Source organism: Myotis brandtii, unplaced genomic scaffold (genome assembly GCF_000412655.1).
Source record: "Myotis brandtii unplaced genomic scaffold, ASM41265v1 scaffold187, whole genome shotgun sequence".
NCBI lineage: Eukaryota > Metazoa > Chordata > Mammalia > Chiroptera > Vespertilionidae > Myotis > Myotis brandtii.
The window spans coordinates 1,206,599-1,231,898 of record NW_005356944.1 but is presented as its reverse complement, the minus strand read 5'-3'; the positions used below and the strand labels follow the sequence as shown (position 1 = coordinate 1,231,898).

General features: G+C 46.1%; 1 protein-coding gene across 3 annotated transcripts in view; it reads right to left on the bottom strand.

Annotated features, from left to right (window-relative positions):
* Window positions 1-24,732, bottom strand: part of POLA2 (polymerase (DNA directed), alpha 2, accessory subunit) — a 30,663-nt gene extending 5,931 nt beyond the window's left edge. For all 3 annotated transcript variants that reach the window (XM_005864227.2, XM_014538035.1, XM_005864228.2), the window contains exons 1-13: window positions 24,336-24,732; window positions 19,830-19,954; window positions 19,248-19,339; window positions 19,010-19,067; window positions 12,559-12,665; window positions 10,119-10,312; window positions 9,386-9,474; window positions 7,553-7,708; window positions 6,979-7,041; window positions 6,343-6,385; window positions 2,716-2,840; window positions 1,817-1,855; window positions 868-941 (exon numbers count right to left, since the gene is read on the bottom strand). In XM_005864227.2, coding sequence (XP_005864289.1) covers window positions 868-941; window positions 1,817-1,855; window positions 2,716-2,840; window positions 6,343-6,385; window positions 6,979-7,041; window positions 7,553-7,708; window positions 9,386-9,474; window positions 10,119-10,312; window positions 12,559-12,665; window positions 19,010-19,067; window positions 19,248-19,339; window positions 19,830-19,954; window positions 24,336-24,414 — 1,244 coding nt within the window. In that variant the 5' untranslated portion in view covers window positions 24,415-24,732. The remainder of the gene's footprint in view (window positions 1-867; window positions 942-1,816; window positions 1,856-2,715; window positions 2,841-6,342; window positions 6,386-6,978; window positions 7,042-7,552; window positions 7,709-9,385; window positions 9,475-10,118; window positions 10,313-12,558; window positions 12,666-19,009; window positions 19,068-19,247; window positions 19,340-19,829; window positions 19,955-24,335) is intronic.
* Between the last annotated feature and the right edge of the window lie 568 nt (window positions 24,733-25,300).

Genomic DNA, 25,300 nt, shown 5'->3' with positions numbered 1-25,300 from the left:
CCCCCCCCCCCCCCCCCCCATCCATGAGGCCTACCATACCGGCCATGGTGCTGCCGGTACAGGAAGGTAGTATTCAGGCTAATCGACCCTGTGATCAGTTCACTCGGTCAAGGGGTGGAAGAGTAAACATCTTGTTTTAAAATCTACCTTTGTTACAGACTTGTTTTTAAAAGCTTATCCTCAGGAATGCTGGTTTTTTATGAGCTCAGCTACAGGCAAGCAAATCCCCAGAGACATCTATCACCAACACCGATCTCTCCCAAACCCAGCCCCGGAGGAAAAGGGACAGGAAGTGACTGTTCCTGGAATAGCACCTTTTCTCTCAAGTTAGAGCTGCACATTCTTCTCGTCACCCTGTGACCTGCCACAGCTCCTTCCCCGGGTCGATGGCAGGGATCCAAGGTCCCCACCCTGAGTTTCTACCACGGCTGCTCTGGCCACCGGCGATGCCCACAAAATGTGGGCAAGCAGTGACTCAGGGGAAGGACTCGGGCTCACCCCAACAATCACTCACACAATAAGAGGGCTAGGCCTCTCGGGATTTTGCTGTGTAAATCATCACACACTTCCCAGGAACATCCTGGGAAGATTCCGTGGAACATGAGTGTATTTGAACAGGAGTGAGAAAAGGAAGGAAGTACAGAGCGAGCAAGGGAAGAGCAACGTCAAGTGTGTTTATCTTTGTGGTTTACAAAGACGCCTCAACGCAGCGTCTGTGCACTTGAAGTTCAAGAGTTCTATCTGATCCCTAGTTCAAAAGATGGAAGGATAGGAACTACCCCTCCTTTTGAACAATTTCAGTTTTTTAATGAGAAGGAAGCCCAGGAGAAGCCTAGGCAGCTTAAGGTAGTATTTTTAAATTCTGACCTTCGTGTCCCTTCAATAATCGTGCGTAGACACTGCTTGAAAACATCTTCAAATGGACTTGTCAGGAGACAGTTCTGCAAGAAAAGATTTAGAGGGTGGACATTTGGCGATGATTCATTTGTTTAACATTAGATGACCCCATGTACCAGCTGCTGAGCTAAGAGCTGAAGGGGGTGCAAAGGAGGACAGCTCTCTGTCCTCAAGGAGCTGGGTCTAGTGGGGACAGGAAAGGAGATCAGGAAATAATTAATCCTCTTGAATATAAGCTGAAACACTAAAAGGATGAGCGTCTGGGTAGATGTCCGGGAAGGGCCAGTTGTGTTAGTGCATCAGGGACAGCAGGACTGGGCCACGGAGCTGAGGGGAGCGGTGGTAAGGGACTTCCCTGCATCTGTGCCGACGCCCTCTGGCCTTGGTGTCAGGCGTCACAGAGGAACACCAGGACTCATGTATTTGTATTTCCCTCCCCCAGCTTCCAAATGGCCTTGGATTCTGGTGAAACGAAGCTCTCACATTCCATATCTTTATTTAAATTCCCACTACAATGTCGTTCTGACTAGCTATAGGGATTAGATGCAGGGTAACTCCAAGAGATGAAAATAGCCCAGCCAGTGTGTCTCAGTGGTTGAGCCTCGAGTCAGGAACCAAGAGATCGTGGTTCGATTCCCGGACAGGGCACATGCCCAACTCGATCCCCAATAGGGGGTGGGCAGGAGGCAGCCGATCTATGATGTTTCTCTCTCATCAATGTTTCTATCTCTCTCTCCCTTCTTCTCTGAAGTCAATAAAAATATATTTTAAAAAATAAAACAAAATAAAAAATAGCCTCAGGTGAGGATTAACAACAAAAACAATAAAAACATAAAATAAAATAAAAAGAGATGACTAACACTGAGGGCGCAATTGAATGCAAGTATCCACCACCCTCCCCCTCATCCCAGTCACTTACCTCAACCTGCTCATGCTTAGCATCCAGGAAAGGGCCAAACTACAGATGAGGGCGAGGGGAGAAACGAAAGAACCAAATCAGAACCACGTGCGTCCGTGAGCGCCTTCATAACCACCACCCCCCCAGCAGTTCTTTCTCCGCGCCCATCTGTCCTGCCAAGGCTGCGTGTAGAGCCTGGGACAGTTAGCAGATGGGGTGGGTGCCCCCAGCCAAGATCAGACAGAGGCCGTGAGCCCTGGAAGCAGGGAGGCTGTCATGGCCCCATAACCAGGGTACAGCCTCCTACAACACTGGGCTTTTTCTAACCTTCTAAACCAGCGGTTCTCAACCTGTGGGTCGAGACCCCTTTGGGGGTCGAACGACACTTTCAAAGGGGTAGCCTAAGACCATCGGAAAACACATATATAATTACATATTGTTTTTGTGATTAATCACTGTGCTTTAATTATGTTCAATTTGTAACAATGAAATTGGGGGTCACCACAACATGGGAACTATATTAAAGGGTCGCGGCATTAGGAAGGTTGAGAACCACTGTTCTAAAACCTAGCAAGGGAAATCTACCACGCTGCTAACAGCAGTGCTCTGCACTTAAAAAGAGGACAGTTCAGAACTTGGAGTAATGACACAGAGGCCAGGATCCTGTAAAGACAAGGAAGGATGGAAAGATGCTGGGCTTTTAGATTAAATTAAGGCCTGTGGACATGTACACCTCTCCAAAGATGCAAATGAAGAGCTAAAAAATATTTTTATAAGGGAGGAGAGAAAAAAAAAAAAAAGGAGGAGAATCCGAAACGCTTCCTAAGAATTTAGACCCGCGCTGGATCTTTTTCTGAAGAACTGCCTGGTTTTCCCACTGGTGCCTGTCTGAGCGAAGCTGCCCCGGGAGGGCCTCCTACCAGGATGCAGACGTCCGGCCGGTCATGGTTGATGATGGTGATCAGGTCAAGCAGGGGGTCATACGTGATGCTGTCAGATGTGGTGTATGGTCCACAGGCCACCAGGACCATGTTTTGCTCAAAATCTAAGAGAGAAAGGATGGTAAGGTGTTGATTAGAAGATCCTGGGACGGTGGGAGAAAGGACAATTAGGGAGAAATGCCACAGGGTTCAATTAATGAGTCTCCTTGTGTGTGCAACTCGGGAAACCCAAGAGGAGTAAGACCACATTCCTATCCTCACAGGATCCTCCACCAGCAGGTGCACAGGTGGGCATGCAAATAACTGGACCACATGACAGGCACGCTCCTAGCAGCGCACGGGAGTGGCGGGAGGAAAGTGGCAGTCAGGAGAGTACTGATCAAAGTGAGGTTTGCTTATATTTCCCCCCTAACTTTTCTTTTTAATCCTCACCCGAGGCTGTTTGTTTGGTGTTTTGTTTTGTTTTAATTTATTTTTAGAGAGAGAGGAAGGGAGAAAGACAGAGAGAGAGAAACACTGATGTGAGAGCGCAACATTGATTGGTTGCCTCTCGTACGTTGCCCCAAATGGGGATCGAACCTGCAACCTTTTGGTGTATGGGATGATGCTCCAACCAATTGAGCCACCTGGCAAGGGCTCCCCCTAATTTTTTTATTGTGGTAAAATACATATAACACAGTTTACCATCTTAACCATCTTAACATTTCAGTGGTATTAAATAAATAAATTCACAATGTTGTGCAACCATCACTACCACCCGTCTCCATAACTCTTCATCTTGTAAAACTGAAACTGTCCCTGAACAGGCTGGGGTGCAAGGCTGGGAATGAGCAGCTGCTGCGGGATGGGGTGCAGGGGTGCTGTGCTCTGGCCACTCCTGTGTTGCCCTTTTCCTCACAGCATCTGCTTTCCTTCGGAGAACCAGCTGCCTCCTCCATAGAGCAGCCTTGGGAGGGAGGGGCTGTAAATTAGGTGCACTGTCCTCCCCTGGCCACGGGACAGGCACGTGACCCAGTGTCAGCCCCTTACTCTCCTCCCAGGTTCTGGAATCTCAAGGTGAACGATTTTCTTACCAAGGAGAGAAAAAAGGCTGGAGCTGACCTATTCCAGCAGAGGTGACCGGATGAGACAGTGGGGAATTCCTGCTACCTGAACACCTAGAGTTGCTAGCTCCTATTCTGGTTCTAGCCTGGATTTCTAGCCGCCTGTCCAGTCTGTGAGCTACCTGGACTTCCTCTAACAAATGCTCTTTTTCTTAAGGTGGTCTGAACCAGTTTCTGTAGCTTGCAACAAAACAACAAAATCCAAAGATCCCGGACTTCTTAACATGCAGCTGCAACAAATTACCACAATTAGTGACTTAAAACAACACGCATCTATTTCACAGTTCTAGAGGTCAGAAGTCCTACAATCAAGGTGCTGGCAGGGCTGTGTTCCTTCTGGAGGTTTGAATCTGTTTCCTTGACTTTTTTCACTTCCAGGGCCACCCATATTCCTTGGCTCATGCCCCTCCTCCATCCTCAAAGCCAGCAGCCTAACATGTCTAGTCTCAGAAGCTGAGCCTCCTGCCCTCCCTCTTAATGACCCCGTCACTACACTGGGCCTCCCTGGATAATCCAGGGTAAACCCAGCTCAAGAGCCTTCATTTATTCACATCTGTAAAGTCCCTTTTGCCATAGAAATAACAAATTCACAGGTAACAATACCATCAACTGAGACAGAGAGCTCAACGCTCAACGGGAAGAGTAAGTTTCATACAGAGCAGGGGGCAAAGTTAAATTTGGTTCTTCAGTACCTACAGGAGATGTAAACCCAGGGCAACTAGCAAGTGCCAGCAGGGCAAGACCCACATCTTCCTGTGTCCAGGAGTGCCTCGCTCCACACCCTGCTCACAACATCACTGACACCACACTCAGCTGCTTCCAGGCTTCCCTGGCACACAGCTCAGGCTCTGGGCATCTCAGGCACCTTTCTTTTTTTTCTTTTCCTTTTCTTTTCAATCTCCTCTCCTCTCCTCTCCTCTCTCCCCTCTCTCTCTTCCTTCCTTCCTTGTCCTTTCCTTTCCTTTCCTTTCCTTTCCTTTCCTTTCCTTTCCTTTCCTTTCCTTTCTTTTCTTTCTTTTGCTAATCCTCATATGAGAATATTTTTCCATTGATTTTTAGGGAGAATAGAAGAGAGAGGGAAAGACAGAGAGAAACATCAATGTGAGAGAAAACACACCGATTGGTTGCCTCCTGCACGAGCCCCGAACAGGGCTCGGGCCAGGGAGGAGCCTGCATGCCCTTGATCAGAATTGAATCCAGGACCCTTTGGTCCGCAGGCGAACGCTCTATCCACTAAGCCAAACTGGTTAGGGCAACCATGTTCGTTTCTTTTCATTCTCTGAAGCTGACCTAACACCACCATGCTACTCATACTGCCATAAACACATGTTTTCTGATAAAACGCACAGTATCATCATTCCTAAATTTCATTCCTCATTCTATGTTGTCGCCAAGAACCACCTCATACACTATTAATGTGTATGGGTGGTGGCCATCTCACTGTGAATCCTTAATAGTCTTCTTTCCTTACAAAAATGTTTTAAGCCCTAGCCAGTTTGGCTCAGTGGATAGAGTGTCGGCCTGCAGACTAAAGGGCCCCGGGTTCGATTCCAGTCTAGGGCACATGCCTGGGTTGCGGGCTCGATCCCCAGTAGGGGCATGCAGGAGGCAGCTGATCAATGATTCTCTCTTACTGATGTTTCTATCTCTCTCTCCCTCTCTGAAATCAATAAAAAAATATTTTAAAAAAATGCTTTAAAATATTTTGAAGCAAAGTTTGTTAAAATTTATTTTTGTCTTTTCCCATCTGGTTTAGTTACCAGACAACTCTAGGCTCTCTTAGAAATTCATCTAATTTTTTAAATGAACTTTTAATTTTGGAATCACCTTAGACTTATAGCAAAGATAGTACAGAGTTGCTGTATGTATGCTTTTCACCCAGTGGCCCTGATGGCGGCATCTTTCCTACGTTTGTCAAAAGGAAGGAATTAGCGTCGATACATCACTGCTAACGGTTCCTGACTCGATGTGGATGTCACTAGTTTTCCAGTAACATCCCTTTTCCAGGATCCAATCTAGGGGACCACATTGCATTTAAAGAAATTCTTTTTTTTTTTTAAATATATTTTATTGATTTTTTACAGAGAGGAAGGGAGAGGGATAGAGAGTTAGAAACATCGATGAGAGAGATACATTGATCAGCTGCCTCCTGCACACCTCCCACTGGGGATGTGCCCGCAACGAAGGTACATGCCCTTGACCGGAATCGAACCTGGGACCCTTGAGTCCACAGGCCGATGCTCTATCCACTGAGCCAAACCGGTTACGGCAGAAATTCTTTTTTAAATAGCTCCTAGTTTTCCTTTTTCAGAGCAACCTTCAAATACCTATTAACATTAGCATTGAACGACACACCTCCGTACTCAGAACCCAGGTGGCCAGACCCCTGCCTCCCACGGGCCGCCATCGCTGCGGCTTCCTCCTCCATCCCTGCGGCACTGCCCTCCTGGGCCCTGGCCCACCCCGTCAGTGTTGGCACAACAGTGCTTGAACCCGAACTTACCTCCGTCCTCTTCGGCGGGCTGATAAAACGGAAGTGGCACACCCTTAAGAACAGGAAAAACGACACTGAGGTCGTGCTCCAGGCATCGCTTTGGTAAGGAAAAGGGTGGGCTCCGAACGGGGCATGTTTGCAGCTGTCTTGCTCCATGGAGCTAAAGGCTCACAGAGCTGATGTTATCTGCCGTTTTTCTATATTTGCTCAGAGCGACAAAGAAACCCAGAAAATGGGAGGTCACAGCAAACTCACAGGACACCCAGCAAAAAGTGGGAGCAAAGTGGGAGTGTCCCAGGGAAGGAGGGGAGAGCGGGGTGTCTGCTACTCTCCCTGCATCCTACGAAAATCTGCGGAAGATTATTGCCTAGAGCAGGGACCGGTAAACTGCGGCCTGGGCCAAATCTGGCCACCACCTATTTTGTAACAGGCACACAGGCACTCATGGGTTTACACGTTGTCTATGGCTGTGGTTATTAAATATTTACTCTCTGGCCCTTTACAGAAAGTTTACTACCCCTGGCCTAGAGGTGGGTTCCCACTCCAGAGAGAGAATTGAGAAGCAAGTAAATAGGCTCTGAAAAAGGACAAAGTGCACATCCGTGCCCGTGGCAGACCTGGAGGGAGGGCGGGGGACCATGGTACCTCGTAGAGTTTAGTGGCAACAAGCTGTCTACCAGTGGTGTTGATTCCTTCCATAACTACAACCTGAAAGACAAGAAGCAAAACGGGAGATAAACGAGAGGTCAGGAATAAATTATTTTGATGTAATTAAAAGTATTGTCCAGCTACTCTCATTTTGTAATTGTAAACTTGGCAGTATTTTTGTAGAAACCAAATTAAGGGGGTTGTATTAGTAATAATAATTATGCTTTACACCATGACCTAACTTTTACAACAACCCTATGAGGTAAGAATTATTATTCCTATTTCACAGATGAAGCCACTCTGGCTAACTAAAATGGCCACAATCACACACCTCACGGGGTGGAGCTGGGATCTGAACCTGGGCCTCGGATTCCAGAGCCAAGATCAGAGCACATGAGGGCAAATCGGAATCCCCTCACCGGTGTCTGCTGCTGGGCCCGTGCCCCAGGCACATCTCATGGCAGCAGAGGCTGAAAGCCAGGAGCAGAGGCCAGCGATGAAAAGCTTATTCCTACAGCCACAGCCCAGCAGACAGACTGCAGAAGAAAGAGCATGCCGCGTCCCGTCTCACCTGCCCGGGAAACAGAGAGTATTCTTTGAGCTCAGATAAATCCACTGGAACTCGAGCGCCAGAGGAATGTTCTCGGTCTCCCTCCAGAATCACCGACTTGTTGTTCAGCTTCCCATTGCTATCACAGCCGATCTGGCCCAGCAGCGTGACAGGCTCCTGCGGAAGGAAGGTTGCAACAAAAGAACGATACAATCTTTGGGACAGAAGCTCAAATTCTGAAGTCAACAGGGTGAATAGCAAAGCAAAACCCAAATCACAACACACCTTATTTTGGCGGGTATCATTTTACGCTAGTGATGGGCGTCATCACCGACTCTCAGGGGTGTTAGAGCTCTTAAAGGGGTCCAGTCTGCCCACCTAATGCTTGAGACCCTCTAAGTGACACCATTAAGCTTGAGCATCTCTATGAAGGGGAACTTGCCCCCACACCCCGAGAGCAGCCCACTGCATCTCTGCATAGCTATAGCTGTTAATAATAGCTCACATGTATTGAGCTTATGTACCAGGCACTGTTCTAAAGGCTTATGTGTATTAACTCATTTAGTCCTCACAACAACTGCGAGGGGGATACTATTACTGCACCCATTTTACAGACGAGAAAACTGAGCAACAGAGACACTAGATTATTTAGTCAAGGTTAAACAGTGAGTGAAGCCTGGCTTTGAAGCCTGGAAGTTTGGCTCTATTGCAGGGATGGAGAACATCCGGCCCATGGGCTGTATGAGGCCTGTAAAATCATTTGGTCTGGCCCTGCCAAGGCATTAGGGGTGAGTTAATTAAATGTTTAACCAAGTATAACAGGCTAATTTTTTTGGGGGGGGGTGTGTGTGTGTTAATTTTTCAGTTGATAATTTTGTGTGGCCTGTGAATGATGTTATAAATATCCAAATGGCCCTTGGCAGAAAAAAGGTTCTCCACCCCTGCTCTACAGCCATATCCTTAACCACACACTATACTTACTGCCTCTTAACCGGAAGTTCTTCGTTAAATTGGGCTGAAATTTCTCTTCCTGTGGCTTTTTCTGTCCTGTTCCCATTCCTTGAGGCAAACTGAGGAAGTCTAATCTTTTCCCACAAGATCATGCATCCTTGTCCCCCCTCCACTACTTCCTCCCAGTTCCTCCCAAACTTCCTCATATCACATGGTTTCACATTATCTTCCCCAACTGGTCATTCTTCTCAGAATGAAAACATATGACCGAGGTACCTTAAAGACTCTTCTAGAACACATCTCCCTCTAGCAGCAGTTCTCAACCTGTGGGTCGCGAACAATGAAAATACATCCTGCATATCATATATTTACATTACGATTCATAACAGTAGCAAAATTACAGTTATGAAGTAGCAACGAAAATAATTTTATGGTTGGGGGTCACCACAACATGAGAAACTGTATTAAAGGGTCGCGGCATGAGGAAGGTTGAGAACCACTGTTTCGAATGCACTGGCACATATGCCAGATTAAACCACGATGTAAAGACACTATTGGCAGCAGCTAGTTCATCACAACAGAGACCAAACAAGGAAGAGACTGTGAAACCCGTTTCTGGAACTCCTACCCTTGCTGTTGTCCTCACATTCTGACACTGAATGCTTAAGGCCCTCCATCTTTGCTGTGTGCAGGATCCGAACCCAAGTGCAAAGACAATGACTGTGTCATAAACCAGAGAGGATTTGTAAGTCTTTCTTCAAAAGGACCCATTTTACCAAATCGAACCAGGGTAGATGTTCTAACTAGCATGTAGACAAGAAGTGAAAAGGGACACAAGAGGATTTTCACCAGGGATTAAACAATATAGTATTAATTAGAAAGGACTATTGGAACAATTCTTACTTGTGCTGGAACTAGAACAGGAGTAAAAGCCTCAATCTTGTAATGTTCCTTGAGTTCACTGCCAAGTTCTTCTATCTTACAGGTCAGAACTGAAATCCCAAGGGGAAAAAATATTGTGTTTAAGACATTGCACTTGCCAAAAAGAGAAAACACAGCACACTGTCAAACATTAACGCCAGTCATTTTACAGAAGCAGGAAGGGTGCTTAGGAGATCCGGCCAGTTTATACTTTCTAAAGCCCTAGCCAGTTGCCTGATACTTGCTGCTGAAGCTGGCCTTCCTTCTGGCCACAGGGGATCGCGTGGCACAGTCCCAGGGGCAGCATGATCCCCACCCACAGCCTTCCTGTTACTCAGGTCATCCGTGAGGACCAGGGCAAGTCAAGGCCAACCTGGACAGTCGCCCATTCTTTACCAGGAAGAAGCCATAAATGTTTCTGCTTTAATACTTTAATTGGCTTCCTTTACATAGTTCCAGTAGTTGTTACTGAGAAATGGTTATGTGCTTTTCCTTTAGCACTTTTCTTTAGCAAACGGAAGTCACTTGGGAGAATTACTGAGAGTATCATCTCATGTCCCTGCACTAATAGGGGCCCCAGAGGACACCTACGAACTTGCGTATTCAAAGGCAACCCTGGAACTTGCTCTGCAGCCTAGCTGACGCTTTGCTCCTTACTCTAAACCCTTCCAGGTGGTTTTATATCCTCCAGAATTCCAAAGGGAAAAACAATCACCTTCTCGAATATCTGGGAGCTTCTGGAACATGAACTTGTAGCTCCCAGTTAGTGATTCTGGACACCCCAAGACCTTCAGGCTGATGATACCGGCTCCTCCTCTCCCGGACCAAGACACTCCCTGTGCTGAGCCGAAGGAGGTAACCACTTCTCCGCGGTTATTTCTCGAGTTATATTTCTGGGAGGGAGTAGCACTAATTGGAAGCAAAAGAGATGAACATTACTGTGTTAATGTGTAAAGACGGGAGTAAAGTGAGGCTGCCTTTTGGAAATGGGGATTGGAGAGACATCAGGCTGGGGTTTGTAAATCTAATCAGCTTAATGGGGTCAGACATACCCAGACCTTTAAGGAATTTCAGGAATGAGAGGCTGAGGAAGACCAAGTTGAGCAATCCCAACCATGTTAGAGAAGTTTAGCGACAGAGAGAGATTTTGTAAGGTCGTTCTCCTGGCTGAAAACTAAACAAAGGAAGCGAAACCCAAACTCTGAACTGATTAAAAAGCAAACTTCGAGTACCATTTTCTTTCCTTCTTGTGAATATTTAGCATTTATTAGAACATCGTCAGAGCCTGGAACTTTGGACAAGCCAAAGGTTGCTGTGCATGTATATATTCCCTCGCCATATAGTTCAAGGTGGAAACAACAACAAAATGAAGTTAAGTGAAATGAACCAACTTCCCAGTGTCCATGGCGGTGGAGATGTAATGAATCTGGTCAGCTGGTGAACAAACTCCCATTCTGCAAGGCTCAACTGACATGCTCTCACATTTCCACTCCCCAGGGGTAAAGTACACCTCCAAGAACACTGACTGTGCTACCCGCTTAGATGACAGTGAGGCCTTCTAATCCTTTGGCTGTGAACATAACTTGCAGAGGTCTATTTAAAACAGGCTTATTTAATGCACCGAAACTCTGCAGGAACCAGCTGTACGTGGGCCCCACAGCAAGCGGGGCCATCGTTCCGTCTTTCCACAGAGAGGCTACAGAAAATGACTCAGTTAATTATCTCCATCTCCAGGGCTGCCTCCACCTGAATAATTTAGAAGTTACTTTCATAAATTACAGAACCAGTTTCTGATGTCGGCTTTATTAGCGTGCATTTAAAAATGACTAGGCAGCGTATCCCTGACTTCTCCAAGCCCCTCCCTGCCAAGCTCGTGGGATGTCTGTGACCGCCGGCCCTTTAAGGAGCCGAAACACTCACACGAGGTCAGCTGTACAGAGATCTACAGGTTTCAAAGGACGGCTTGTTCAGAGATACGACCAGTGTAGTAGTGCTGGCCCACCTACGAGAACCACTTTTATACACCAAGTTTCACAGGCGCCTTTGTCAGTCTAGAAAGTTCGCTTCTAAAAAATCTGACAACTCCCCAAAGCAGCAGTGGACCACACGAAAGTCCAATTGTCCTTTAGAACCCAGTGACGGCTCATCTTGCCCGACTGCCATCACCTCCTTTCTAAAGCAACAGGAATCTTAAGCTATGCTTGCCTAGAAGTGATGCAAAGTGGAGGTGGTGATCCTGGCAGCCAGCATTTCCCTAGACCAAGGGTGGGGAACGTCTGGCCCACGGGCCATATGAGGCCTGCAAAATCATTTGGCCCTGCCAAGGCATTAGGGGTGAGTTAATTAATGTTTGACCAAATATAGCAGGCTCATTTTTAAGTTGATAATTTTGTATGGCCTTCGAAAGGGCCCTTGACAGAGAAAAGGTTCCTCACCCCTGCCCTAGACGGTTAGCAGTTCTGTTCCTCAGCCTCATCCCACAAACCTTTCTTCCATGCAGCACAGCCCTCACCTATGGAATTCTCTAATATGAGACGTGTCATTTACGGATTTCAAAAAATCACGTATGATCTCTGTGGATTCGCGTGCAGAAGTGGCTGCAGGGACAAAACACCAATTAAGTCAGTGCAGATCCACAGTGACAAGAAAACTCTCAGAAGCCAGCTGTAACCTGAGGTGGCACAATAACAGGTTATGCAACATTATGAACAAAGATACGTGCTTTTCTTTTTTAAAAACAAATAACTACTTTAGATGGAAAAAAAGAAAAAGAAACCCAACGACACACGGACTAACAGAGAAGCAGGTGAAAGGCGCTGTGCCTCCGCTGGCAGGACTGGGAGGACTCAGACTCCTGAATAGACAGGTTGTTTCCAGTCAAGATATCAGTTCCTGATCTAGGAAACGAGCCCCAGAAAGTGGGTGGAAAGTGAGTTTCCTGAATTACTGTAAGAAACAGTAATTTTCCACACAGGAAGAGAACGCAGGAAGGGCACAGGGCAATAGGCTCTCCAGCCAGTTCACGGCGGCGGGTGTCCGTCCACCCCATTCAATAAGTTACCCCCCATTTAATTTAATGGTGGGGTTAGCCTCCACCAGATAACCAGAGAAAGGGGAGGGCAGGCAGGCTTTCTGGCAGCCGAATTAATTCCTACCTTGGAGAGAAACTCGATGGTGAGAGGAGCACCTGGGGGCTGCGGGCAGACACCCTCCTTTTTGTTAGGGGAGTTTCTGGGGTGGTGACAGCTCGCTTCTGAGAACCCTAGAAACAAAATAGAAAACAAAATCTCAGTCTCTCTAGACTCAGTTACTAATTAAGTGTACAGTTCCTTAGGACTGTGTCTTAAAGTCCCATCTGCCAAGCACAATCCCATATAGAAATCTTCAGCAATTGTAAGCCAGCATTTATCAGAATACTGACCCAATGTTGAAGGCAATTATGAAAAAGTGCCAACCTTTCCCTAAAGGACTGCCAAGCAGGCATCTGTCCTGTCAAATCATGCATGTGGTCGCCTTCTTCCCCACCTCTAACTGCTTTAGAACAGCTGTGAGTTTAACAACGCATGGGTTTTGACCTGCATGGACGCATTTTCCTGAGAAGGGATGGGACCATGTTACTACTTATTTTGGCAAAGTCTACCACACATTTGCAAAATTAGAGAAGGGAATGACTAAGGCAGAAAACATGGTTGAGCTCATACTTGGAGAGTATTTAGCAAACACCTCATTGATGGTCATTTTTTGGTTTTTGCTCATTAGCAAGAATCCCAGGATATTCCCAGAACGGAGATGAAACCCGCAGTCCAGAGACCTATTGCTCCCCAAAGTCTGGGATAACTGACTGACAGAGCTAAGGCAAACCCTTGCCCGGACTGCAACCAGGAGGCCAGCTAGTCTGCCCTTGGGCTCCTCCTGGCTGTGTATCTGAGTCATGCACCAAAGCTGCCTACTGTGGCAACTGCAAGGTAGACACTATACAACAACCATTACTTAATATTCCTTTCTTGTATTTTAATATTCTTCCAACTAAAAATACAAATTCTAATAGTTACAACTTTAGTTTAAATATAAACCGCAACCAGGAGGCCAGCTAGTCTGCCCTTGGGCTCCTCCTGGCTGTGTATCTGAGTCATGCACCAAAGCTGCCTACTGTGGCAACTGCAAGGTAGACACTATACAACAACCATTACTTAATATTCCTTTCTTGTATTTTAATATTCTTCCAACTAAAAATACAAATTCTAATAGTTACAATTTTAGTTTAAATATAAACCTTTGTTTAAGTACTATGTATACTGATTTTTTTGGTCTGTATTAATTACCAGCATTTTCCCACAATGCCACAATCTCTTTATAATCTTCACCTTTTTTTAATTTTCTTTTTTAAAAACAAATAACTACTTTAGATGGAAAAAAAGAAAATTACTGTTTCTTACAGTAATTCAGAGGATATTATTTTTCCATTGATTTCTAGAAAGTAGAAGGGAGGAAGGAAGAGGATAGAGAGAGAGAAACATCGACATGAGAGAGAGACATCGTTGGTTGTCTCCTGCACACGCTCCTCTCGGGGCCGGGGAACCTACAACCAAGGTACGTGCACGCCTTGACAGGGGAATCTAATCCGTGACCCTTTGGCTTTCGCTCTGACCACCAAGCCAAACTGGCCAAGGCCATTGCTACAATCTTTATCCTTTTTAGTAGCTGTATTGATTAAAGTGAACTTATCCTATATAATAAAAGGCTAATATGCAAATTGACTGACCTGCTTAACAACCTGCAGAACAATAGGTCGCTATGATACGCACTGACCACGAGGGAGCAGATGCTCAATGCAGGAGGTGCCCCCAGCCCACAGGCCCCAGGCCAGCCAAGGCAGGCGCCAGCTGCCACCCCCCGCAATCACCCTGCGGGTCGCCCCACAGAGGGAGGCAATGACTGGCGGGGCCGTGGCCAAGGCAGGTGCCAGTGGGGGCCCCCTGGATCGGCCTGCCGGTCGCCCCACAGATCGGCCCGGATTGCCGGCCAGGCCTAGGGACCCTACCCATGCACGAATTTCATGCATCGGGCCTCTAGTACTAATAATTTACATAATGACTTCTCTATTGCTGGATGTATCAGCTGCTTATAATTTGGGGTGAATATAAATTATGCTGAGATTCGTACTGTCACACATATAGATTTTTCTCATACTCTGGTTTATTTCCTTAGGAGAGAGTCTTACTAGGAAGAATTGTTGGGTCAAAGATAGAAAAGATTTTATAGTTTTGATATATATTTTTCTCAAACTACTTTCCCAAAAGATATTTCTAATATGCAATCCTCTGTAGGACTCTAGGGCTAATGTTGTACAGGGATTATTTCAAGAGAGAGTGTGCCTCCCAGAACATGGCAAGAGGATGGTACTCTGGGAAAAGCAGTCTCATTTCTCTCATCCTCAGCCCTTGTCATAAAACCTGATTGTCAACAAGTCAACTGCCCTTACACTCCTCAGGGATGTGCTCACTCTGCCCAAGCTCATGAGACTCACTATTACCACTACACGCCAGTTATTCACTTGTAATGAGAAATACAGTGGGTACCTTATCCTCATGTAAGCACATTCTCACACCACACAGGAACCCAAATTATAGCCAAAGATGCCAGTTTATTAATTTACTAAAATTTTATGCCAAAGGTATGGGAACTTCATATTCTTAGGTTAATACACCCTTTCCTGTCAGGCAGGACACGTGGAAACCCAAATTATAACAAGAAGATTTATGGTGAGCATGGAGGCAAAAGAAGAGCTGCCAAGTGCACAAGTCAAATATTTAATGACAATAAGCAAGCCCACTGACATTCACCACTTTAACTGGAATACACCTGCCCAAGACCTGACAAGGGTCAGGCAACCTCACCTGGCACTGACTGTGTGGAACTATTGATGCATGGTGTACAATGATTGAGCAGTTTCCACGAGATGGGTACTGTTCTCAGCATATGACATATCTCTAGCCCAGACCCATATTGCATCTTCTCTGAGCTTCAGACGTGTATTTCAAATTGCGCATTTCAATCCACTGACTGAGCTCTGATTCCATGGTCACAGATTTTGATTTATAATTGAGTCTCCCAAGTACCTCTATAGTAGGAATGGGTGTCCCCATGTGGCACCTCAGTCTTTGAGAGGGTACACACTTCAACAGTAAATTTGCATCTGACTTACACATCGGAATACTGAGAGCCAGGTTAGCACGAGTCAATTCCCAAGAATATGATTAACTCTGGATATACGGACAAGTCAGATACATTCTGGAGCTGCGAAGCTGTCAATCAGATCAACAGGATGGTGGCCCCAACAGGTATTACAGTTCTGCTTGATGCTACCTGGAGAGCCACCCAGTTGTCCTCTTTCAGACGGTCTGTACTTCAACAACCACTGCTGTGCCAGGCACTGGGAGAACAGCAGTGACTAAAGCAAAAATCTCTGTCCTCGTGGAGCTCACACTCTAATGGAGGGAGACAGACTAAACCAAAGAGCAAATACATAACATGTCTCATGGTAGTAAGTTCTATGGAGAAAAACAAAGCAATAAAATAAAGGAGAGGCCTGGGCCAGTGTGGCTCAGCTGGTTGAGCACCGTCCCGTGCACCAAAAGGTCACCTGGTTCAGTTCCTGGTCAGGGTGCGTATTGGAGGCAACCAATCAATATTTCTCTCTCATATCAGTGTTTTTCTCTCTCTCTCTAAAACAATCCATCCCATATAATAAAAGGGTAATATGCAAATTAACCCTAACAGTATGATGCTGACATGGTGCACTGACAGCCAGGGCGCAGACGCTCAATGCAGGAGCTGCCCCCTCATGGTCACTGCACTCCCACAGGGGGAGCTCCGCTCAGCCACAAGCCAGGCTGACAGCTGGGAGTGCAGCGGCGGGTGGGAGCCTCTCCAGCAGGGAGCAGGCCTAAGCTGGCAGGTGGACATCCCCCAAGGGGTCCCGGACTGTGAGAGGGCACAGGCCGGGCTGAGGGGACCCCCCTCCCCCGAGTGCACAAATTTTTGTGCACTGGGCATCTAGTAAAAATATCTTTAAAAAGAAAAGAAAAGAAAAGAAAAGAAAAGAAAAGAAAAGAAAAGAAAAGAAAAGAAAAGAAAAGAAAAGAAAAGAAAAGAAAAGAAAAGAAAAGAAAAGAAAAGAAAAGAAAAGAAAAGAAAAGAAAAGAAAAGAAAAGAAAAGAAAAGAAAAGAAAAGAAAAGAAAAGAAAAGAAAAGCAGCCAATCAATGATTCTCTCTCATCATCGATGTTTCTACCTCTCTCTCCCACTCCCTTCCTCTCTGAATCAATAAAAAAAAAAAGACGGTGTGCCGAAACCGGTTTGGCTCAGTGGATAGAGCGTCGGCCTGTGGACTGAAGGGTTCCAGGTTCGATTCCGGTCAAGGGCATGTACCTGGGTTGTGGGCACATCCCCAGTAGGAGGTGTGCAGGAGGCAGCTGATCGATGTTTCTCTCTCATCGATGTTTCTAACTCTCTATCTCTCTCCCTTCCTCTCTGTAAAAAATCAATAAAATATATTAAAAAAAAAAAAAAAGACGGTGTTACGATTTTAGCCAAGTTTGTTCCCTCTGACAAAGGGACATATGAGGTGGACCTGTTTGGTGTGTTTGAAGAGTGAAGAGGGGCATGGAAGGAGGCCAGAAGGAATAGGGGCCTGCTCAGACAGAACCTCACACTTCAGACTGAATTTACGCGGTTGCTAAGTTACCAGGGAAGATGGAGAACTGGTGGAGAGCTGTGAACAAGGGAAACCTGGCCTTTCATTTGAAAGGAGCACTCTGTTTTTGTTAATCCTCATGCGAGGATATTTTTCCATTGATTTTCAGAGAGTGGAAGAGAGAGGGAAAGACAGAGAGAAATATCGATGTGAGAGAAACACATTGACTGGTTGCCTCCTGCACAAGCCCCAACCAGGGCCCAGGCCAGGGAGGAGCCTGCAACTGAGGTACGTGCCCTTGATCAGAATCGAACCCAGGACCCTTTGGTCCGCAGGCTGAGGCTCTATCCACTGGGCAAAACCGGCTAGGGCTGAAAGGAGCACTCTGGCTGCTGTGTAGAGAATTGGTTAGAAATGGACAAGGCAGATGCCAGAGGACCGTTAGGAGGCTGTCCTACTCATTCAGAAGGAGCCGGTGAAGCCAGGGACCTGGTAGTGGCAGTGGAGGTTGTGAGAGGGGCCCAGATCCTGGAAGGAGGGCTGATGTGACTGACGGATGAGTTGCATGTGGGTATGAGAGGAAAGAACGACTCAAGGAGGTCTCCAAAGTTCCTGGCCTGAGCGAATGAAGAATGGAGGTACCTTTTGCTGAGATGTGGACTCTAGGAGAGAACCATCTTTAAGGGGAAGATCAAGTATTGATTTTATAATCTCTAAGGGAAATCTCATTACTCCATTTAATATTATATGCACTTGGTTTTGTGTTAGCAACTTTTTAAAAAATATTTTTATTGATTTCAGAGAGGAAGGGAGAGGGAGAGAGAATCATTGATCGGTTGCCTCCTACTCACCCCCTACTGGGGATCAAGCCTGAAACCCCTGCATGTGCCCTTGACTGAAATCCTTCAGTCTGCAGGCTGATGCTCTATCCACTGAGCCAAACCGGCCAGGGCTGTTAGCAACTTTACAAAGTACATTTTTAGCTTTCTTGGTCTCCACAGACACACTTAAACTATTTACTTTCTTTCTTACAATGTAATTTACTTTGAAAAATTAAGGCTTACTCCATGTTTATGTATTTCCACAAATTTATTTATTCCTCCCCTTTTGAATTTATTGGGGTGACACTGGTTAACAAAATTATACAAGTTTCAGAGGCACAATTCTACAATATAAATTTATTTTGTATAAATAGTAACTACCATTACTGAATATCTTGCTTTGGGCTTGGCACTTTACATATTCATTTCATCTTCAAGCCCTCTGAGATAGATTTTTATTATTATTTATTTTATTTTATTTATTGTCTAAAGTTTTACATATGTCTCCTTTTTCCCCTCTTGACCCCCCTGAGATAGAATCTGGAGGGCAGAGCCCCTCCATGCCCATTTCATTCATTGTATAGCGCCTGGCACATAGTAGCTGCTCAGTAAATGAATAATGAATCCTAATTGTATACGTAAGGAAACTGCAGCTCAGAGAGCTAACAACTTACCCAAGGTCATCTAGGTCTTTTGACTCAGGCTTTGAGGACAACACTTTTCCACTACCCTACTCTCTGTTGTGCTTGACTCCAACACTAGAATTAGATTATTTAATTATAGTACCTCCACTTAGATATGAAACTACACAACCATTAAAAAGAATAGTTACGGAGAAATGGTATTTATAAAAATTCTATGATATGCTAACTGAGAAAAGCAGGATAATTAAATGTTCACAAGAACTGCCACTATGTAAAAACACGTATGCATAAGGGAAGGAAGATGCATTAGAGGAAATATGGTAGGAAATATGTGGAAACTATATGAGTGGTTAATTTTCTCTCGGAAATTCAAATGTCATGATGTTTTCAGAATAAAGAAAAAAAAACTATTTGCAGAATGCAATTCCAAACACTGTAAACTCACCTTAGAGGGTGTGGTATAAGAGTTCAAGAGGGTCTCCTCTTCTTCCTCCACTTCAATTCTAAAAATATTGGTTAAGAAAAACAATAATAAACTTCTCAAAATCTAAGGCAAGGGTTGATTAAATAGAAATCTGAACAGAAGGTACTTTTTATTTTTGTTTGTAAATTACACATGCAACTGTAAATAAATTATAAAATAGAATATGGCTTGAGGCAAAGACCTTCCACAGAAAGGATACAGCTCTTGTATAGAAGCGATGTCTCTGGCTCCCGCATGCCCACTGTCCTTGGAGGCACTGTGATGGGCTTTGGACAATCTTTTGTTCAGAAACTGAGGAATAAAAGATGTTGAATATATTATGACTCCAAAGTCAAGTACTAGAAGAGGTATTTTCCACAGTCACGCGATAACTGGCATTCAAAATATAATTAAAGATATGAAATTCCTCAAAGTAAGAATTAAGAAGACACATGTTCAACTAAAAATAAAGACTTATTCTGTGACAATTTCTCTACAACAATAATAACTCTAGTAATAACACCAATTACTTGTTGAAGACCCACCACCTGCTGGGCATAGTCCTAAGTGATTTACAGCCATTTTCATGTAATTCTGACAATAATCCTAAAAAATATGCATTACTAGAACCACTGACAGAAGAGGGAAGCAAGGCTCGGAGACATTAGTCTGTCCAAGCTCACATTGGGACTGGAAGCCAGGTCGATTCCAAAGCCCACACTCTTCTCAATATGTCATACTGCCCCCCCTAGAAGGCAGAAATGGAGAATTACACGATGAGTCCCTTACACTGTGCTCTTACCTCATGCTCAAAAGAGTCCACGGTCTCTGAGCTAAGGCAGTCTTTCCGTGTGCTGGTGAGGAAGGCTACGAACTCGCCTACCATTGCCTCCTCATTCTGTTCATACCGAGCACACAGCTCTGCCACTGTGGAGGGAACATTGGACAAGTAAAAACTTAGTTTATTTCTTGCAGCTTTCACCTTGAAAAGAGAAAATAATCCTCTATTTACTCAATCCATATTTATTCAGCACCTACTAGTGCCAGGCACTGTCCTAGGCATGAGAATACAGCAATGACCAAAACAGAGAATCTTTGTCTTCATGAAGCTTACTATTGGTGGGAGACAGAAAAGGAACAAATAAGTAAAATCTGTAGTGTATCAGAGGGTTAAATGTGCTATGTAGAAAAGTACAGCCAGGAGAGGGATCAGGGAGATAGGGAAAGACCTGGCACTTTTATTTATTTTTAATATATTTTTTTACTGATTTCAGAGAGGAAGGGAGAGGGAGAGATAGAAACATCGATGAGAATCATGGATCTGCTGCCTCCTGCACACTCCCTACTGGGGATCGAGCCTGCAGCCCGGGCATGTGCCCTTGACTGGAATCGAACCCGGGACCCTTCAGTCCGCAGGCCAACGCTCTATCCACTGAACTAAACCAGCGAGGGTAGGTTTGGCACTTTTAAATACACTGATTAGGGAAGGCTTCATTGAGAAGAAGACTTTTTAAGTAAAGGCTTGAAGGAAGTGAAGGAGTGAGCCAGTGTTTAACCAAACCGGTTTTGGCGAGAAGAAGACTTTTAAGTAAAGGCTTGAAGGAAGTGAAGGAGTGAGCCAGTGTTTAAGGGAAGAGCTTTCAGGCAAACACCCCGAGGCCCAGCAAGATCAGCAAGGCCCCGTGACTGGAATGCTGGGAAGGAGGAGGCAGAATTGAGAGGGTAAAGGGGGTGCAGAGTGTTTGCTATTACAACTACTCTGGGTAGTACTCTGAGCAAGTTGGGAAATTGTGAGAGGGTCTGACAAGAATAAAACTAACATGATCTGACTTCCATTGACTGAAGGGCACACGGGCAGAATCAGGGGAACCAATGAAGAGAATCACGGCAAAATCCAGGTGAGAGATGACGGTGGCTTGGATCGGGGTGGTGACAGTGAAGGCAGTGACCGCAGAGCGGCCAGAAGTGGTGGGACTCTGGAGAAGAAACATCCTGAAAGTAAAGCCAGTGGGTTTGCTGTGTGGACATGAGGTCTGAAAGAAGAAAGGAGATGATGCTGTGTTTTAGCCTGAGCACCTGGAAGGGAGGTGGGGGAGACAACAGGAGGACTACTTTGAGGAGAGGGAGCAGACACCAGGAACTCCGTTTTAGAAGAGTAGAGTTTGAGGTGCCAGTTAGACATCCAATTGGAGACGTCATGTTGGGCAGACGAGCCTGCAGTTCAGGCAAGAGGTCTGGGCTAAGATATGAATTTGGAACTCATCAGAAATCCAGGGCTGTAAAGCCAAGAGACCAGGTGAGATCACCAAGAAAGTGAGAGCATCTTGAGGCTCAGGACCGGAGGGGGATGGATCTGCAGAGCCTGAATGGCAGCAATAAGCAAGGTGGAAGAACAACCAGTGTGTCCGAGAGGCTAAGAGAAGAAAGAAAACATGAGGAACAGTGTTAAATGTTGCTGATAACTCAAGATGAGGACTGAAAATTTACCACTGACTTTAGCCAGGTGAAAGTCACTGATGACCTGGAGAGAAGCTGTTTTCAGTGTAATGGTGGAGGTGAAAAAGCTGACTTTTAAGGACAAAAAAAATCGAAGACAAATCTAGACAACCCTTTTGAAGACATTTGCTGTAATTGGGAAGGAAAGAACTGAAGTGGGAAGTGGAATCAATAGAGTATTTTATTTATTTATTTTAAAGTATATTTTTATTGATTTCAGAGAGGAAGGGAGAGGGAGAAAGAAATACAAACATCAATGATGAGAGAAAAATCATCAATCAGCTGCCTCCTGCACACCCCACACTGGGGCTCGAGACCACAACCCAGGCATGTGCCCTGACCGGGAATCAAACCCGTGACCTCTTGGTTCCTGGATCAACTGCTGAGCCACACCCCGCTGGGCTCAATCGAGTATTTTAAAGGCAGTAGTAAGAACCACATCTCTACGCTATTAGGGAAAACGTCTTATATAGAGAAAAATACAAAATATGTAAGAGCGGAGAATTACCGGAGTGATGTCCCTAAGAAGGTGAGAAGGAATGGGATTTAAGACTCAAGTGGGAGGTGTGGCTTTTGCCAGGGATATGGGGAATATATTCACTCTAACAGGAAAGAAGGCAAGGTAGGCAGGAAGACGCAAGATTAGTAACTTACTGAAGTTTACTAATAACTTCTATTTTTTCAGCAAAACAGGAAGTAAATTCATCCACTGAGAGTGGGAAAGAAAGATGTCAAAGGTGGAAACCAGTCGCCGGGAAGACTCAGAGGGAACACACCAGGGAAAGATGGTTTAACTGTCAGGCAATACTAGAGTCCCATTGAGGTTAGGGGCTATGAGTTCAAAGCCTAGAATTCCAACGCCACGGCCAAGGCAGTCCCCTGTGAGATGGAAGCCATCTTGGGCGGAAACATTTTTCATGTTTTGACTTCAAGCTCACATGATAGCCCTAGCAGGTGACGAGGGCACAAGCTCGGGGTGTGGGCTCGATCCCCAGTAGGGGGCATGCAGGAGGCAGCCGATCAATGATTCCCTCTCATCATTGATGTTTCTATCTCTCTTCCTCTCCTTCCTCTAAAATCAATAACGTAGCGGTTCTCAACCTGTGGGTCGAGACCCCTTTGGGGGTCGAACGACCCTTTCACAGGGGTCGCCTAAGACCATCAGAAAGTACATATGTAATTACATATTGTTTTTGTGATTCATCACTATGCTTTAATTATGTTCAATTTGTAACAATGAAAATACATCCTGCATATCAGATATTTACATTACGATTCATAACAGTAGCAAAATTACAGTTATGAAGTAGCAACGAAAATAATTTTATGGTTGGGGGTCACCACAACATGAGGAACTGTATTAAAGGGTCGCAGCATTAGGAAGGTTGAGAACCACTGATCTAATTCATCAGATTCTATCATGAAAAAGATAAAATGCCCTTAAGATCTAAGTGGCAGATCCTCATGTCATGGTGGACGCTAATTTTTTTTTTTTTTTTTTAGTTTTATTCATTTCAAACGGCCGGATCCGGCCCGCGGGCCGTAGTTTGCCCACAGCTGGGATAGAGCGTCGGCCTGTGGACTGAAGGGTCCCAGGTTCGATTCTGGTCAAGGGCATGTGCCTTGGTTGTGGGCACATCCCCAGTAGGGGGTGTGCAGGAGGCAGCTGATCGATGTTTCTCTCTCATCGATGTTTCTAACTCTCTATCCCCTCTCTCTTCCTCTCTGCAAAAAAAATCAATGAAATATATATTCAAAAAATAAAAAGCTCACATAATAAATGTATGACTATCATTGGGTTTCTCACTTAAGTCTCCTGTTAGGAAGAGAATGCACCGGGCATAAAAGTATTGTGGTCTCTCATAAGAGATTAACATGTTAATGTTTAAAAAGTTCCAAGTGTTGATGAATGGTTAGGGCAGGTGCGCACTCACCCCATTTCTAAGACGGAGAACTCTCCGTCTCCCCAGAGGAGCTGCAATGGAGCCCTTACCCTGCCCAGCGCCCGACCGCACCATGGACCCCCGGGACGGAGCTCCAGGCTCAGGGAAAGGAGGGACGGGCAGGAGTTCAAGGTGTGGGCTGGGAAGAGAGGAGCCAGGGAGAGAAAGCCTCGTTTCACAGCCCCACAGCTCCGGCTTCGTGCTAGGGCAGTGGTTCTCAACCTTCCTAATGCTGCCACCCTTTAATACAGTTCCTGATGTTGTGGTGACCCCCAACCATAAAATTATTTTCGTGGCTACTTCATAACTGTAATTTTGCTACTGTTATGAATCGTAATGTAAATATCTGATATGCAGGATGTATTTTCATTGTTATAAATTGAACATAATTAAAGCATAGTGATTAATCACAAAAACAATATGTAATTATATATGTGTTTTCCGATGGTCTTAGGCGACCCCTGTGAAAGGGTCGTTCGACCCCCAAAGGGGGCGCGACCCACAGGTTGAGAACCGCTGTCCTAGAGGCTTCACCAATGTCCGAACTTGGAGATGCCCCGGAGCCTAGTGTGAACCCGGCTCGTCCCCATCCACCTCGGAGACGGCAGGGACGTAACACCGTCCTTCATATTCTCACTTCTGAGCTGGGGGTCCCAGCAGTACTCGGTGAGCATTGCCAAGCCTCCACATTCCACGTCTCAAAACTCAGTTTAATTCGTCTCTCACGCCCCGAGGGGGCTCATCTAGGGGAGGCGACCGTGGAGGCGCTCCCTTGGGGTCCTAGGGCCTGGACTAGGCGTCTGGGAACCCCGAACCGGCCGAGCGGGGAGGACCTCGGCTGGGGGCCGGGGAGGGGGCGAGGGACTCACATCGCTCAGTCACAGACTCCTCGCAGTCCACGCCGAAGATCTCCAGCTCCTTTGTCAGCTGCTGGACGGACACGGCCATGGTGACCCAGGAGCGGGGACGGGTCCACCCAGCTCCGACCGAGGCCAAAAAACCCACGGGAGATGGATGAGCAGGACGAGGTCCCTCTGGTCCTTTCGCCCTCTAGGGGACTGAGGCGGAAGGTGACCAAATAGCCCCAAACCGCAGGCGTCAGTCACGGAGAAACTATTTTATTTTTTCTAATGTGGAGGAAGCCCCCGAAGCCCGAAGGAATGGAGCAGAAATCTCGAGAAGTCGCTCTCCTGGGAGAAAGGCCTCCTTCTTAAAAGCTCCCGCTGAGCATCTCTGTGGCCGGAACACAACGGAGCAGCCAGGAAAACCCCGCCAAACTGTTTGTGCAGCGCACGCATGCGCGAGACCAGGGTTTAACCCCGCCCCTTCCCCTCCGCTTCCTGCTGGTTTCCGGACTCCGCGCGCGTCCGAGGGCGCGTGCGCACAAACTCCAGCCCGCCTGCGCGCGCACGAACCGGGCGGTGGGCGGGTCCTACAGCGGCTGCGCAGTGTCTCTCCCAAGCCGCGGAAGCCGGGACCCCGCTCTTGGCGCTGAAACCGCGTCTCGGTGCCAGACTCCTGGCGAAGGCTCATGACGCACGATCATCACCCTCAGGCCTGTGCCTTGGTGCATGTGTTCCTCCAAATGTCCCAAACATTCTGTGCCCTACCCCGGAGAGGAAGGTATATCTTTCCTTCTCTGTCCTGGCATTTCTGCACCTCATTCATCTTAAAAGGGCGGCTTCATTAGAGAATATGGTTGCCCTGGTTATCATCATAGTTGGCACTTTGGTCCCAGCCATAGTGATAGGTCTGTTTTCTGGATCTGGAGCGTTTTGGTAGAAAAGGAGTGGAAAGGTGACAAATGACTTAGTTTTGGAAGTTAGGTTTGGGT